Source organism: Monodelphis domestica, chromosome 6 (assembly GCF_027887165.1).
Source record: "Monodelphis domestica isolate mMonDom1 chromosome 6, mMonDom1.pri, whole genome shotgun sequence".
Lineage (NCBI taxonomy): Eukaryota > Metazoa > Chordata > Mammalia > Didelphimorphia > Didelphidae > Monodelphis > Monodelphis domestica.
Genome location: NC_077232.1, coordinates 13,841,508 through 13,859,182, shown reverse-complemented (window position 1 = coordinate 13,859,182; position 17,675 = coordinate 13,841,508). Strand labels below are relative to the sequence as shown.

The following is a 17,675-nucleotide window of genomic DNA, read 5'->3' as shown; positions in this document are numbered from 1 at the left end:
CCAAACAGATCCTCTCACTCCTAACCAACCCTCTTCTTCCCCTGCCCCTCCCACTATTAACCAACCTACTCCTGCCCATACCTCCTTCCCTGTCCCCTCAGCCACTCCCCCCACTCATGTTTCCATCCCCAACTCCCTTGCCCCGACTACCCCACACACCTTCAACCATCCCAACCCTTTCCCTTCTCCTACCCACCCCATTGAAAATGGAGCAAGTAGCCTTGACAGGAACACTATATAATTTAGATAGATTATTGCCATTAAGGGAAGTACCCACCTTTAATAAAGATGAGAACTTGGTGTCTGTAGGACTCTATACACCTTTTAAACCTCAAGATTTAGAAAAATTCAAGCAAAATGTTCCGTCATTTGAGGCAGAATCAATATTAATTATAGAAAAATTAGAGAATATATTCAGAACCTTAGACCCCTCTTGGTTGGATGTGGAAAATTTGTTAGATACATTTCTGACAAAGAGAGAGAAAAATAATGCCATCTTTCTAGCTAATCAGAAAAGAGGTAAAGGAGCACACCATTTGCCAACTGTAGATCCACACTGGAACCCCAATGTTGCACAAGATCACACAAAACTAGCCCTGGCCATATAAGCATTATTGAAGGCCATGAGAGATTGCTCTGATAGACCTGAAACATGGGAAAAATTTGAACTGTTCTGACAGGAAATTGATGATACCCCCTCCCACTTTATGGAAAGACTTCATAATGTAGGAAATACGTATACAGACTGTGATCTGACCAGAGTAAGGGATATTAAACATATACGCAGGCAATTCATTAAGAATTGTTGTTCAGTGGTAAAGGACTAGCTGTCCTAATTGGGACTCTTTGGACCTCAAAGAACTGAGGAAAGTAGCAACCTATGTCTGTAAAGGTCATGCAAAAAGACCTGAGACTCACAATAAGTCAGTGAATGAATTAATGAAAGAAATTGAAAGGATACAGGAACAATTGAAAAATAAGGGAGAGACCATAGCCCCTTTGCAGGAATCCACAGATAAATCATTAACATACTCTTTAATATGCTCTTTCTGTGGGAAGAGAGGCCATGAAATGATGGTCTATAGGAGCTGGCTATGGGAAAAAAGAAATAATAACAACTTTAGGAATAATAACTATAGGTACCATAATGCCAATCAAAATCATGACAGTGCTCCAAATGCAGAAAATGGTAATACCTAACACAATGCCCAACAAGAATATATAAGAAATGGAGCTTGACCATGCTACACTCAGGGTGAATACCCCCAACAACGTGGAGGATCCCAAAAAACTGCCTAAGCATCTTTATGAAGATGTGAAGGAGGGATGAAGGCCTTGGAATCAAAGAATGAAACCTTTGACTTTCCAGATCCTGACATTTTAATGCCAATAATCCCTATACATCACCCCCCCCAAATAGTAAGGAACCTCATGTTACTTTAAAGGTGGGAAATTCATACTATGACTGTCTTTTGGACACTTGAGCATCTAGGTCAGTTTTCATAAGCAAACCAGATGGAAAATGTGATTCTATTGGCTCCCTAAATGTAGTAGGTGTATCAGGAACACAGTTAAAGATCCCAAAACTTTCTCCTTGCATGGTATGCATGGGACCCCTAACTATTGAACATTCTTTTCTTCAAATGCCTGGACCCCCCACAAACTTACTGGGGAGAGATTTATTATGCAAATTACAAGCCACAATAATGTGCACCCCAGATGGCTCTATGTCCTTAGAAATGCCTGAGGAATCCTTAAATTTACTCCCTGTACTTCTCTCAGAGAGCCAAGAGACAAAAGAGCCTCACACCTTTGAAATACATACAGATAAACGGGAGTCACTTTGGTCCACAATTTCTACTGATGTAGGATTACTTAAATCAGCTGTTCCTGTGCAAATAAAAACTAAATCGATCCCACCTCCTTCCATTCCTCAGTATCCTCTCCCCAAGGAGGCAACAGAGGGCATTACCCCAATAATAAACTCATTAATTGACCAGGGAATACTATTCCCTTGTAAATCTGAATACAACACGCCCATCCTGCCCGTTAAAAAACCAAAAAGGGGGCCCAATGGCAAGAACCTCTATAGATTTGTTAGGATTTGAGGGCTGTGAACAATCACATTATAAAGAGATGCTCCGTGGTTTCCAAAATCAATACTGTTATTTCCTCTATTGCTAGCACAGATACATACTTTACAGTAGTGCACTTGTGCTCAGCCTTCTTCTCCATACCCATACATGAGAATTCCAGGCATATTTTTGCTTTCACCTGGAATGGCTCCAATTTTTCCTGGACCTATTTGCCACAAGGTTATGTATAGAGCTCGAGCTTATTTGCACAAATTTTGAGCCAAGACACAGATAATATAAAATTTAAAAACAGCAAATTAATAAAATACGTAGATGATCTACTCTTGGCTTCCACAGATGCAGACGCATGTCAGCAAGATAGTAAACACCTTCTTTTGGAATTTCACAAAAGAAGGCATAAGATCTCGAAGGATAAAGTTCAGTGGTGTCTCCCCAAAGTAGAATATTTGGGCTTCATTCTGACAGCTGGTGCCCATTCTATTTCTCCTAAGAAAATTGAAAATATTCAAAAATTGAATGCTCCTACCACTAAGAAACAGTTAAGAGCAATTCTGGGAGTAACAGGGTTTTTCAGACAATGGATCCCTTGCTATGGGGAAATTACCAAGCCCCTTATAGCACTAACAAGAGATTCAGTCCCTGAACCAGTTAAACTAGAGACAGAACACCTGTCAGCTCTGTCAGACCTAAAACAGGCTATCCTGTCTTCCCTTGATCTAGGCATCCCAGATTACAACAAGCCAATAACTTTGTATGTACATGAGTGAAGAGGAGTAGCTTCAGGTGTTTTAACTCAGACTTTGGGGCCTTCTCAGCACCCAGTTGCCTATTATTCAGTCCAGCTGGATCTGATAGCTTCAGGAGCACCACCATGTCTTAGAGGTGTGACTGCTACAGCTTTATTAGCTACAAAAACCATTGTATTAGTATTAGGATGCCCATTAACAATTATGTGCCCACATGAGGCAGAAGCATTGTTGCTAAGACAGAGAACACAGGCATTTTCTGATCAGCGAATTTCAAGGTATGAAATAACCTTCCTAAATAATGAAAATATTCTAAAATTCTGTACAACCTTTAACCCTGTCACCTTGCTTCCAGATTTACCAACTTCAGGAGAACCATTACACAGTTGTGAAACACTAGTGTCCATGGCAGAAAAGCCTCAGGATGATCTCTTGGACACTCCCTTAAAAATCTCAGACATGGTCTTATTAACTGATGGTTCTTCTTTTATGAGGGATGGCATATGCTACACTGGAGCTGCTTTAGTCACAGAATTTGCCACTGAATGGTCAGATTCACTGCCCTCTAGCATAATTGCAAAAGGTGCAGAACTCATAGCTCTGAAACATGCCTGTATAATTGCCAAGGGTAAAAAGGCAACAATTTATATGGATGCTAGATATGCTTTTGGCATTTGTCACTCAGTTGGGATGCTATGGCTGCAGAGAGGATTTTTAACCTCAGCTGGAAAATCCATAGCTAATGCTGAAATTATTAATGAAGTTCTTTCTGTTCTTCAGCTGCCTGAAGCCCTAGCTGTAGTTCATTGCTCTACCCATATGGGTGGCACCGACCCTGTCTCTAGGGGAAATGACTGAGCAGATGCTGCTGCAAAGCTAACAGCCATAGAAGGGCCTGAATTACTTTTAACATTAACAACCACTGATGACGTAAATTTATCACTTTCCTATAATGAAAAGGAAGTGAAAAAATGGAAACAAAAAATCAAAGCAAAACAAATCAATGGAGTATGGGTGTCATCTGAAGGAAAACCCCTGCTCCCTAGAAGTTTCTGTCACCAAATTTGCCAATCTGTTCATAATAATGGCCACTTTGGTACCCAGGGCATCGTGGACTCTGTTAAGAGAGTATGGATAGCGCCTGGTATAACTACCATAGCCTCTAAAGTGTGTTCAGTCTGCTCTACCTGCCAGGCATATAACCAACATGCCTTTCGTTGAAAAGCCTTTGGTGGACGTCCTCTGGCTTACACGCCTTTTGAGCACCTGCAGATAGATTTTATAACAATGCCAAAGGCTAGACAAAATAAATTTTGTCTGATCATAGTAGACCAACTGACCAGATGGCTAGAAGCATTTCCTATACCTGAGCCACAGCAGCTTTTTTTTTGCTAACATGCTTTTAAAAGAAATTATTCCTTGCTTTGGCCTGCCAGGACACATATTGATTCCTATAGGGAAAGTCATTTTACTGATTCTGTTCTAAATCAGATATATTCTTGCTTGGGGATAACTCCAAAATTCCATGTTCCATATCATCCCCAGAGATAAGGCCAAGTTGAAAGGATGAATAAAGAACTTAAAACTATGATTGGCAAATTATGCACTGAGACCCATTTAAAATGGCCTGAAATTCTCCCTCTGGCCCTATTTTATCTTAGAAGCAGGCCTAGAGAAGATTTACATATCTCACCATTTTAGATGATTTTTGGACATCTTCCTATACAGGCTAAGCCTTTCTCCCTGGCATATACATTGCTATTAGGGGGAGATACTACTATTGCTTCCTATATATAGGAATTATGGCACAAACTACATGAACTACATGAATCCAGAGCTGCAGTACAAGCTGAACAGCTAGACTTCTCACTTCACGACCTGAACCCAGGAAACAATGTATATACAAAGAACTTCCCAGCATATGGGAGCAACTCAGCCTTCCTGGGAAGAACCATTACAAATATTGTTAACTACTCCAACATCTATAAAGGTTGGAGAAAATTACTCTTGGATTCATTGCTCACATGTAAAGAGAGCATCTTCTATTGAGTCTGATTGACTATATCCTATACATGCATTGGAGATAATTACCCATTGATGAGTGGATGTTGTGTTGTTTTGTTTTTAACACATTGAATTCCTGAATTTATTTTTTCCTTTTCTTTTTTTCCTTTATTTTATTTTTTTATTAAAATATTTTATTTTTCCCTTTTCTCATTTCTATGTACTCAAGGTACATACAATCAATATTAATTTTTATTCTACAATAATATTAGTTTAAATATATATACTTGCTATATTAATAATACATACCCAAACAGCTTTAGACTGTTGGAACCTGCCATTTATTGATAATTGTTATGGGACTGTGATTAATGTTTGTGTCTGATTCTAGGAAACAGGATCATAAAGGAGCACAGAGATAACCTGAATAATGCCAAAAGAGCTCACAGGTCTACAAATCAAAAACCAGTCCAGGTAGGATTGATGCACTTCTAAGCCAATACTAAGGCCTTGAACCGAGCATGAGGCTTGAGGTTGCGACACTTGACATACGTTAAGATGTAGGCCTTCCTTGGATCCACACTCTTTGTGAAAATACTTACAGACAAGTACCAAAGGTTGGCTATCATCCTAGCTCCATCTATCCCTGAGAATGAAGGTAAAATCAGAGCAGGGAATGACCCTTCCCTATTAAAATAAAAATCTGGTCCTTTTCTCTCTCGTATAGTATGGCAACTTCCTGCAGCCTTGGTTGCAAATGGGTAAGTGAAATATTACTGCATTCTGTCCTACAGACTTGTGGGATTAGAAATTACTTAACTGGACACTAATACAGGGGCTCGTGAGAAATTTATTCCTGCTTTCTCAAAATTTTGTATATATAGAATTTTGATATTTTGATACTGATTTTGAATTCTTCTTAAAATAAGTATATCTATATGTGTGTGTATGTGTATGTGTGTGTGTGTGTATGTGTGTGTAAAGGGTTAAAATTTTTCCCTAAAAAATTTTCCCTTTTTCTTTTTTTCTTTTGTTTTCATTTTTGTTTTTGTCTTTCTTTTGAATTAACTCACGCACCCCCATGACTAAACCTTGCATCCTCAGCTGTACTGGGTGTTTTCTTCTACACTTTCTTCAGGTGGGATTGTATTTTCATAAAATCCAAGATTTAAATTTTGTTTGAGATAGATATTCAGAGAAGAAGCTTGCTAACTAACTGAATCCAGAGAATGAACTGTTTGCAGAAAGATACCTAAACCCTTACACTCCAGGATGAGCCAGAATGAACCTTGAGGTGTGGTTGATTGAACATTTATTTTGAATGTACACTCTTGTGCCAAAGGGGACTGCCCCCTAGATGCCTTTTGTCAATGAGCCAAGCACAACATTGGTTTTGCTGTCTCTCTCTCTCCTCTATTTTCCCTTATCTACAACTATTGTAGTTTTCCTCTTAGAGGGTAAAATTTTGTATACACCTGCAGTTAGAATTTTTGGGGGTGCAGGATGCTTAAGTTTTGTGAGTAATTGGGGAGACTAGTCCCCCAATCATCATCAGGGGGGATTGTGATTTTTTAAGTCCCCTCCCTCTTGCTTGGTCTAGCATCTAAAATTGTGCACACCCACACTACATGGGCATGTGCTAGACAATGACAAATCAGAAATAACTGCCCACCTGGGCTGTCCTAAGCCAAGCTTGAGCCACCATTGCCACGTGTGAGGCACCAGAAGAGAACAGACTCTGGAGTTCACACACTTCCTCTGAACAGGGCTAGGCACCAGTTTGTTCTAGGAGCTCAAGCAGGGAGGAGGCCCTCAGGCAGCTTTCCTTCAGATCGGTCATGTGAGTGAAAGGACTGATTCCCTCCCCTGCCTTGGCCTTCCAAGGCCTAAACTCCCTCTGGCTCTGCCAGAAGGTTGAGTTAACCTCTTTCCTTGTCCCCTGCTTTCCTTCTCTCCCTCTCCTTACTCCCATTGTAATAAAACTGCCAAAAAACTCCATTCTGACTTGAGTGTTTCATTTAGGAATTTCATAAGTGAATTCCTTGGTGACTTTAATAAGTTAATATAATTAAGTTAATATATATCAGTCTTTTAAAAGTGATTTCAATATCACACTATCTATCAGAAATCCTCTTGGCCAAGTTAATCAAAAGATTGTCACCTGCGACTTTTGCTGCAGGGTGGGCCAGCCTCACACAGGGGAATGGGTCTTGGAGGTGGGATGGTGTTGGTGGAATGATGATTGGGACATAGCTTTGGTTTTCAACCCTCAGCACATATTTCTCAGGAAAAACTGCTCCACCTTGGCTGAGACTTGGCTTTATTTTATACCCTCATGGTCTCATATTTACATGGCACCCAGTTTCATTCTCAACATATATATTTCCATAGATCCTAACAATAGAAACGAAGACTAAGGAGATGGTCAAGAAACCATTGTTTCTAAGTGTGAGGTCAGAGGGTAGAATCAACAGGACCCAGATTTAGGTTGGGGAATTCTGACCACATATTTGCCAGAAGTTTCGTGCCTAGAAAAGAGGTTCATCTCTAAGTGGGTACATAAGAATCCTTAGGTTAAATTCTATAATTATAAACTTTTGGTGATATTCTGGGGAGATAAAATGGGACATGGGTATTACTCCTACAAGCACTTTGGTCTCATCTATTTTTCCTGAGGCTAAGTAAGAATAATAATCATAACAATTACAATAATAAGGGGATGTTAATGAGGAAAGTCACTGGGGGGGGGTTCAGTGGTGTTTCCATCTTTTCTAGGAGCCACTTTGTGACCTCCTGGTTTTCACAAATGACCATGTCAAAATATCGTGTCTTGATAGTCCTTGGAAGACTTTGTGTTACCTAGTGCAGCCAATCCCAGGATTTAGGTAAGGGCTCAAATTCACCTGTGAGTCCTTTCCTCTTCCTCTTCTTTCTTAATCCCTGTTATGGAGATTACTTTTGAGTCAGATAGCTTTTGGGTTTCTTAGATTACAGAATAAAGATATAAGAAGGCCTTGAGAAGAGCAGAAGAGAAGAAGAGGAGTCCCATGAAGCGAGGCTGAGATTGGGGGAGGAGGGAGTAGATACACTTTGATAGATTTAGAACTGTATTCATCATTTATATGCCCTTAATAAACTTGGTTTTACTAATTTTAAGGTTTATGTTTACTAACCCTGGGAAGGTTCCTAGGTAGATTATATCATCTCACATCCATCTAGTAAGGTTTCTTATTTCAAGGGGTTTTAGATGCAGGATTAGAGCCTGGAAATTCTGTTTTCAAATATGGCCTCAGTCACTACCTGATTCTGTGTACCTGAACAAGTCATTTAATATCAATTGTTTCACCTTTACATCTCTGCCTTAGAACTAATACTTGGTATTGGTTCTGGAACAGAAGGTGAGGGTTTAAGAAAAAGAAAACTATTGATGCACCACCATTTTTGCATTTTTATTATGTCTTATAATAATAAATTACTGATATATTCAATGTGTTATTCATGAAAATAATCAGAAAATAATGATTATTATTATAATATTATATTATATTGTTTTATATATATATATCATATATATCTTATAATATATATTATAAGAGATACTTCATAACAGATCAAGACTCTACAAGGGAACAACTGATGAAAATGAATGGAGTTTTACTAAATCCCTGTAATTATTTATTGATGACAAATCATCCTAATAAATGAATAAATTGCCCCTAAAATTTTCCTTAACAAATTAACTCTTGTGTATGTTTAATTCATTAAATAATAGTTGATAAATATAACGATTGAGATAATTCAGTTACACTAATTAGAGACAGAATTATCTTCCAACTTTGTAAATAAGATGTCTTTCAATCAGAATCCTGCAAGGATTCATCCTGAATTAGAAATATGAAAGGTAGTAAACATGAATTAGAAGCCAGGCATTCATATTTGTAGTTCATTGACTTTTATATTATTATTTTACATCTTCATCTATATATTAAGTGTCTCCTCTAGATGAGGGTTTTTATATGATTACTGCTTTAATTCTGCCTCTATTCAGAAATCAGGCAATTTTTTTTCAAAATGCTATTAGGATCAAGTGTAAAAAGAAAATATGAGTGTAAAAATCAAAAGCTATAAAAGCTACATTATTTGAAATCATTGACTAAGAAGTCAAGGGCAATCTCTCTATGATTAGTGAGGAAGAACTTAAGAACACATTGCTCCTCATGGATTAGCTTTGCTTTTCAGAATGCTCAGAGTATTTCTGTCTGCCCTCAGAAGGATCACATAGCATTTGGGAGTAAAGATACAGATGAGAATCCCAGCACTGGAGACCAAGATGGAAAAGATCTCCATGGCCACCATGACCTTCCCTTTGGTACTCTGATATGTAGGCAAGAAGGAAATCCAGACATTGCAAAACACCAGCATGCTGAATGTCAGGTACTTGGCTTCATTGAAAGTGTCTGGCAGATTCCTTGCCAGGAAAGCCAATGTAAAGCTGACCAAGGCCAGGAAGCCCATGTAGCCAAGGACACAGTAGAAGGCAACAAGGGAGCCCTCATTGCACTGAAAGACAATGAAGGAAGCCTCAGATTGTGTATCCATCTCAAGGAATGGGGGATATGTCCCCAGCCAGATGCCACAGAGGCCCATCTGGATAAGGGTACAAATGAAAATGAGTAAATAAGATACTCTTGTTCCCAGCCACCTTCTAAGCTTACTACCTGGGGTAGTGGCCCTAAAGGCCAGAACCACAGTGATGGTTTTGGCCAAGATGGAAGCAATAGTCACTGTGAATACAATGGCAAATGTGGTTTGTCTTAAGAGGCAGGTGGCTGGAGTAGGACGCCCAATGAAGAGCAAGGAGGAGAGGAAGCAAAGGGTGAGAGAGGTGAGCAGAGTGTAGCTGAGACTGCGGTTATTGACTTTGACTATTGGGGTGTTTCTGTGCATCACGAAGATTCCAAGGACAAGAGTAGTCAGGAGGGAGAGGGAGAGAGCTACAACAGTCAGAGTCATTCCCAGAGGCTCTTCATAAGCCAGATAAGTCACTGTCTTGGGCAGGCATCTATCTTTCTCCTTGTTTGGATATTGATCTTCAGGGCATTTCAGACACTGCTCTGTATCTGCAAATATAACAAAAATGAATCTCACTAGAGATTATAAAGAGCATAGTTTTCCTTCTCTAGTAAATAACAGTTTTCATCATTTCCCATAAAGCTCAACTTCTTTTTGAACTATTTCTTCTCAGTCAGAGGAACAAGAAGTGTAGAAACTCAAAGTGAACTCACATTTCAAGTCCTCCATATCTTTGCACATGAATGAAAATATTTGGTAAATTATTCATTACCTATAATATGTTTATTAAACAAAAATTTTCTATAGCTTATTCCAAAACTAAACCACCCACATTAAAGACTAAATGATCATTTTAGATATAAAATCATGATTTCTCACAATAATAATGAGTCCTAGAAACAATTTATAATGTCAGTTTTTTTATAGATGATGACTATATAACAATAAACAACATGAAAATGCCTTTTAAAATATGAGCCCATTAAAGCAAATTCATAATTACTTCAGGGTTCTTTAGAGTCCCTAATTTTACTGATGGAAAGCAAATATTTTTCACTTGAAATTGTTACTAATAATTTTAATATTTTGACTTTTAAATTAGAAGCTATATTATGCATCTATGACAATGTCTCCACAGTTTTCTCAGTTTAACAAGTGTAGATTTCACACCTCTCTTCTTCCTGATTAACATTCATCAGGGTTATACAAGTGTATACATTTGTATTACTTCAATAACAGGGACAAGTGCTCTGAGAATGTGTGTTTATTATATATGTACACAAATATTAAGTTTTTAGGTACATTTTTATCTGAAATATCAATAAATTAAATAATTTTAATTAGGTGATTATTTAAGAGCATGAGATTTTTAGACAATGAAATTCAGAGCTATATATAATGAAAGCTTTTTGGAAAAGAAATTTGATAAAATAGCATTTATTTAAACACTGTACTGGTTTCAAAATGATTGCCTTCTCAATAAGAGAAATGATGTCAATTTAGTCATTATGTGGAAATATTAGGAAATAAAGCAACTTTATTGTCACCAAAGCCTGGACAAGAAAGATTATTTGTGTAAAAAGAATGTTTATTTCATGGTTGGACTGTATTTAATTGGTGGACGCCAGGTATTTAATTTCTAAAACCCAAAATGAATTAGTAAAATAAAATGTAATTTATGGTGGTTTATTTTTACAATAGATGGAAAATATTAAGGAAGAGAGAAAAGGAGAGAGAGTGAGAGAGAGAAGGGGGGAAGGGAAGGAGGGAGAGAGAGAGAGAGAGAGAAAGCTCCAATTCCTCTGAAACAGTTAGAAATTCTAAGGCACTGGTCAGGGGAAAGGAGTTTCAAGATGATGGGCCTTTCTTGGAGGTTCACACCTCCAGAAAAGGTAGGCAACTAAATGAGCCTTTGCACTCATCACAGTGACCATCTTAAAGGAAAGCAGTCTAATGTCTCCTGCACCAGGGGACCAATTCCACAGCCAAGTGTCTTCACTCCAAGTCTGAGTGTCTGTCTTCCAGTCTCTCCTCAAGTGTCTGTCTTCCCTCTAGCTCTAAGTGACTCTCCTTTACTCCAACTCTGACTGTCTGTTCTTTCACTCCAACAGTGAGTGACTGTCCTCTGTGTGTCTCTGTTTCCACTTTTAAAGACCGTTTTCTCTTGTGTAACATCCCCTAAATTTTACCTCTAGAAATCACTGCCAGTTCTCCTTTCCAGGGCATCCCACTCTATCACAAATGGGTCATAGACCTCCCACTCAATGTATTAAATGGGTGTTCATACCTTTATGTGATTAGTTCACCCCTTTTCGTAGTTCAACTTCAAAATGGGTTGATGTACTTTAAGTACTTTAAGTACACCAGGACAGCCCCAGAATCCATGCTGCTGGTACATACTGTGTCTTTAGGAATCACAAACCAGCTGGTAAAAATGAGGGTGTTCTTTCCTTAGGCTACAATTAGCCTCCTCAGTGGCAGAAGACCATGGGGGGAGGGGACAAGGTGGAGAAGGAAGAGACTTTTCCAAACAGGAAGTTGATTACAAGCATGGCTTATTTCAAAGGGTATCTTTTGAGTGCACTGGTCCTTTTATTTATCTTACCTGAGATTCAGGAGAGAATTTCACCTCCCTGCAACACTTTGACCCAATTTGAGAGTCCTAAAACCCTCCCTCACTATGGGTGGGTGGGGGGGAGACAGATCAGTTGCTCAGTGGATTGAGAGCCAGGCCTAGAGATGGGAAGTCCTGGGTTCTAATCTGGCCTAGGACACTTCCTGGCTATGTGACTCTGGGCAAGTTATTTGAACCCCATTGTCTATCCTTTACCAATTTTCTGCCTTCTGACAATAGGCATCCAAATGGATAAAAAACAAACAAACTAGGAATTTTAAAGAGACTGGAGGTAATATTTTTAAGACTTTTCAGACTCCAATGTTTTATAAAATCTCTGTATTTTTTTGCATTTTACTGATTGTTTTGCTTAAGATTTAATTTTGTTGGTTTTAAGTTCATATATCAATGTATTCAGTACTATTCTGTTACACTGTTCTTTATAAAAAGTACTGGGTTTTAACTACTTTTATATTCTGTTGCTTTTACCCTATAACTATACTGAACAAATAGTATCGAATAAGCCCATATTTTAAAAACCAGCCTTTTTTTAATATTCTGTCTGTTAATTTTTACATAGATAATGATGGATGGATTTCAACAAAAGTGGTTAAATTATAATCAACTTTTAGAGTCTTTAATAAGCTAAGAATTTAATTGTAATTTTAAGGTGTCTTCACAAATAATTTTACATAACTAGTGGTTTCTGAATGGATATTTTATATTTATATATACATATATATATGTACATATATATTATAAAAATAGTGTATTAAAGTTAGAGAAACAAAAAATGTTCCTACCAAGGTGTTTATATGTATCAGGAAGCTAGCAAAAAGAGCTCCTGTAAAACTCTTCATTTTAATTTACTTCCAGCAGAAAAATTTAGATTTTTGTTGATGTTCTAGACCCAAATAAGTTTTATTTTGTTTAAAAATGTATTTGCCAAGGTTGAAATATTTGCTGCGTCTGTAAAAGTTGGAATAAATATCCATCAGTTCATAGCTTTTTATGCCATACAGCAACATATGTAAAATATGATAGTGGGTTTGTTTGCTATTGTAATTAATTGGACTATTAAGAATTTTGGAGATATTGGTACCGACATATTTGTACTTTTTTTCTTTTTTTTTCTTTTTTGTTCTTTATAAAAACTGTTACTTTGTAAAAGTCATTTACTTGTACTCGCAATGGATCATGGCCAGGTATGAAGAGGAAATTCAAACCTCATTTTTGGTGAGAAACCTTGTATTCTATATTTCCTTGGCTGACACAGTGTGTCAATGACTATAAGCTATATTTTTATTTATTTATTTATTTATTTATTTTTTAAACCCTTACCTTCTATCTTGGAGTCAATACTGTGTATTGGCTCCAAGGCAGAAGAGTGGTAAAGGCTAGGCCATTGGGGTCAAGTGACTTGCCCAGGGTCACACAGCTAGGAAGTGTCTGAGGCTGAATTTGAATCTAGGACCTCCCGTCTCTAGGCCTGGCTCTCCATCCATTGAGCTACCCAGCTGCCCCCTATATTTTTATTTTTAAAACTCTTTTATTATTATATTTTTCTTGCATGTGGAATATACTGCTTCAGTCTTTTATTTTTTCTCTCCTTTTTATATTTGAAGCACGTCATCAGTATTAAGAAGATTTTAACTTTTTTTGATTTTGCAGTAATATAAGTTTAAAATATATTTCCTATAATGTCAATGCATGCCCCAAAGCTTGAGACTGGAAAAATAATGCCACTAATTTATAAAACACATTTATGGTACTTTACCTAATGATTCTGTCTGATTCCAGGACAAGACAATACAAAAAGAGCCATTGCACAGGGCCAAAGAAGCACAAATCTAAACCTGAATTTTGCCAAAAGAGCACACAGGTCAAAAAAGAAGAAACTAATCCAGGTATGACTGATGCACTTCTAAGAACCTACTGTGAGACTTGAGGTTGTGACGCTAAACATATGTTTAGATGTAGACCTTCCTTGTATCCACACTCTTCGTGCAAATACTTATAGACCAGTATCTCAAATTTGGCTCCTACCTGGCTTTCATAATCTAGTCCCTTTTCAGTATTTAATAATATGGCAACTTTCTGTAGTCCTGGCTATTGACTGGGTAAATGCTTACTTGCTTAGATCATCTTAATTGGGCCCTGATTCAAGGACTTGTTATAGATTTATTTTTCCTTTACTTGGAATTTTCACACATAAGACTTTGATAGTCTATATTTCATCCAGAAATTATCTTTTTCATTTGGATTTTTTGATGATTTTTATTTTTTTTGCCAATTGATTCTTATACCTCATAAATCAGCCATGCATTCCTAAGTTATCCCTGTGTTTTTCAATCACCCTCTTCAGGGAAGGAATGTATAAAATTATTATTATTTTAAATTTACAAAGTTTAAATTCCTTTTGAGAGTAATTTTAGGTTAAGAAACATGCTACCTCTCCAAATCCAGAAAGTAAACTGTTTGGGGAAGACACCATGAAGATGCCTCCACAAATGACACGAGATGATCCAGAGTGAACTTTGGGATGTGGTGATCTGAATTGTGTGGGGTTTGATGTATACTCTTATGCCAAAGGGGACCACACGCTAACTGGCTTTTTGTCAATGCATCTAGCAATTATTGGTTTTATTCTCTTCTTCTTATGCTCAAATTGTTGTAATTTCAAAGTTGGTATGTTTACAAGACCCAGCAGAGAGACTAGTCTTCCTCGGAGGGCGGGGTGGGGGGCATGTAAAATGGAGATTTGAACCCTAGACTTCAATTCCCAGAAGTCCTTGGTACTTCCCAGAAATCCCTATACTCTCACCTGAGTCTCCACCTGGGGGAGATCACAATGATTATTTAACTAGCCTCAATGCTGACTTCTCCTGCTTCCATAACAATTATGTAGTGAGTAACTTCAGCAGGGGGGTTTTGAATGGGCTAATCAGCCCTAGGCTCCTGGTTTTCTTTTTTTGTATTTCCTTATTCCTTGATTTGTAATAATCTTTTAATAAACCTCCTTTAAATATAATATTTTATTACTAGAGACTAACTTAATTGTTACAATGGAAAAAAGAACATATATATAACATATATAATATATATAATATAATATAACAGAGGTTAGGACCCTTAATTCTCTTCTCATGTTGTAGAGCAACTTGTTTTTTAAATAGACAAAAGCACAGATTAGCCACAAGGCCACAGCCTTTGGTCTGATATTGTAAAGCTTTGGAAGCCTGGCTGCCATTTTTGCCTGACACTGCCTGGGGGCCCTTGCCAGGACTGCTAAGCCCCTTGCTTTACCTGAAAAGCTGCTGCCCCTGCTTCTTGCCACTTCACTCACTACCTGCTTCTCTCCCTGCTGCTTCCCTTGCCTAGCCTGCTGTGTGGATGATAAGATTTGTTACAGCCCTTCAACCCCATCCTGGAGCTCTAGCCTTGTGGCTCAGAACCCTGGATTGGTGAGAAAGGGTTGAGTGAATTTGGATTTCCTGACCCAAGAACCAAGAGTAACCCAAACCTCCATAGTTGGGAGTCCATTTTTTCTTTTTCTCTTTTTTTAAAGGCCTTTTCAGAGCCCCTATGTGCCTCCAGCATTAGCTTAGGTGGGAAGAGGGACATGGTGGAGAGCAGAAGCAGGATCCCTAAAGCTGCCTCAATAATGGGGAGGGGGGTGAACTGGAAGGAGGAGGGGAGGTTCCAGGCCCCTGCCACCTCAATTTCTGCTCCCTTGACCTTGAGAAGCGATCAGGGACTAATACATTTAATGAACTATTTTTAAAAGAAAATAATAAATTTACTATAATAAAGCTTTATATTTCATTAGAAGAAATTTTTGCCTAGATTTATAAAAAGTATGAAAAAGTATAGGACATGTTAAAGATACAACATTTACAGGAATCAGCTACCAAGTATTCACTGTATTTTGAAGCCCCAGGATGAGCCCAGCTTTGATTTATATGTCCAGAATAAGTATAAAGAAGAAAATAAGAATAAAGGATTTGTATGTGAGGGAAACAAGAGCATCTAATATTCAAGGTCTAAGCTTTGGGGAATGAAATTTTACCTTTTGAGGTAAATGTTCTTAAGACTGCCATGTAACTCACAAACATTACTGTATATTTATGGTAAAAAAGAATTTCAGGTTCAGATTCAAAACTAAAATTAAGAAAAAAAGAACTTCAGTGTCTACAATTTGGGAGAACCAGTTGTCTTTGTACCTACCTGACTGATTGGAAATTTCCCCTTCAGGGCAGAGAGTACAGTCAAAGCAACAGATGGGCTGACCTTCCTGGAGCGTTTTCCTGAAGCCGGGGCCACAGCTGGCACTGCATGTAGAACTTGGAGTCTGAGTTTCCATCAAAGCAAGAGAAAAAAATATCATCGTAAGAATGATTGCTGAAAGGTACTTGCACTGAGGCACGGAGGATTTCAGGCCCTTCCTATGGAAGACACTTCAAGCAAGATATTGGAAGTTGTCAAGAATAAGGATGGCATATTTCTGAATGGAGATTTTCTTCCCATTTTTCCTATTTCATTGTAGTTCTTTTCCCCCAAGTCATGAGCATACCCAGAACCTCCACCAGACTTGATCAAGTTCCTTCACTTTTCAAACATTAATTTTTATTATAATTGTGGCTGGCACATCTTCCATGAAGTCCATTATGTTAGTGTATCTCAAAAGTGCACTTCATCTTTGTAGGAGAAATTTCAAAGTAATTCACTGAGCACAGGAGAGGAAATATTTCCTTATATTATATTGTGTTCACCAAAGAAGTCCTCTCCTCTGTGTTTGAATGAGGCATTCTGAATGTTTCAGAGACAGGACATTAGAGAGGTTATAATAGAATGAACTGATTAAATACTTGATTTAATCTAGGTAAGAATCAAATGATTTGATTGGTTGATATTCTTTCTTAGGTTGATATTTAGAGGTTCATCTGGTGATTGGAAGGGGGTTGGGCTTAATCTAATCTCAGGCACTAATGAAAATGAAACAATATCTATGTTCTATTAAGAGAAGAGGACAGATCCATGACATTCGAATTTGTTGTGGTCATTTGGTCCCAGGTCCAACTTCTTGGAAATCTACATGGGATGTTCTTGGCAAAGAGACTAGAGTGATTTATCATTTCATTTTACAACTGATTCTACAGATATAAAAATACTGAAGCAGAAGATTAAGTTCCTTCACCCGGGTCATAAAGCTAATAAATAACTGAAGCCAAATTTAAACTGGAGAAAAAATATCTCTGAAAGCACTCATTGATATTCTTGAGAACAGTTAAATTTATGGTGGACTAAATTAATTAAATTGGTCACCAGGGATTTAATTTCTAAATCCCCAAAAATGAATTACTATAGTCAGCCATTACACTCACCACGTGTATGTTCAATCACCAGATTCTTTATCAGCCTCAACTCGACCAGGCTCCACTCCAAGTGTGCCTCTTTCAAACTCCAAGTGTCTCTCTTCACTCCAAGTGTCTCTCTCTTCACTCCAAGTGTCTCTCTTCACTCCAAGTGTCTCTTCACTCAAAGTCTGAGTGTCTGTCTTCACCCAAGCCCGAGTGTGGGTCCTCTGTGTGTCTCTTTTTCCAACTTTTTCTCTTGTGTCACATCCCCTAAATTATATGTCTA

General features: G+C 37.8%; 1 protein-coding gene across 1 annotated transcript in view; it reads right to left on the bottom strand.

Moving 5' to 3' along the window:
- Window positions 1-9,061: 9,061 nt before the first annotated feature.
- VN2R645 (vomeronasal 2 receptor 645) overlaps window positions 9,062-17,675 on the bottom strand; it is a gene marked incomplete at its 5' end in the record, with an annotated part of 50,297 nt that continues 41,683 nt past the window's right edge. The window contains 2 exon segments of the mRNA NM_001099587.1: window positions 9,062-9,966; window positions 16,260-16,383. Coding sequence (NP_001093057.1) covers window positions 9,062-9,966; window positions 16,260-16,383 — 1,029 coding nt within the window.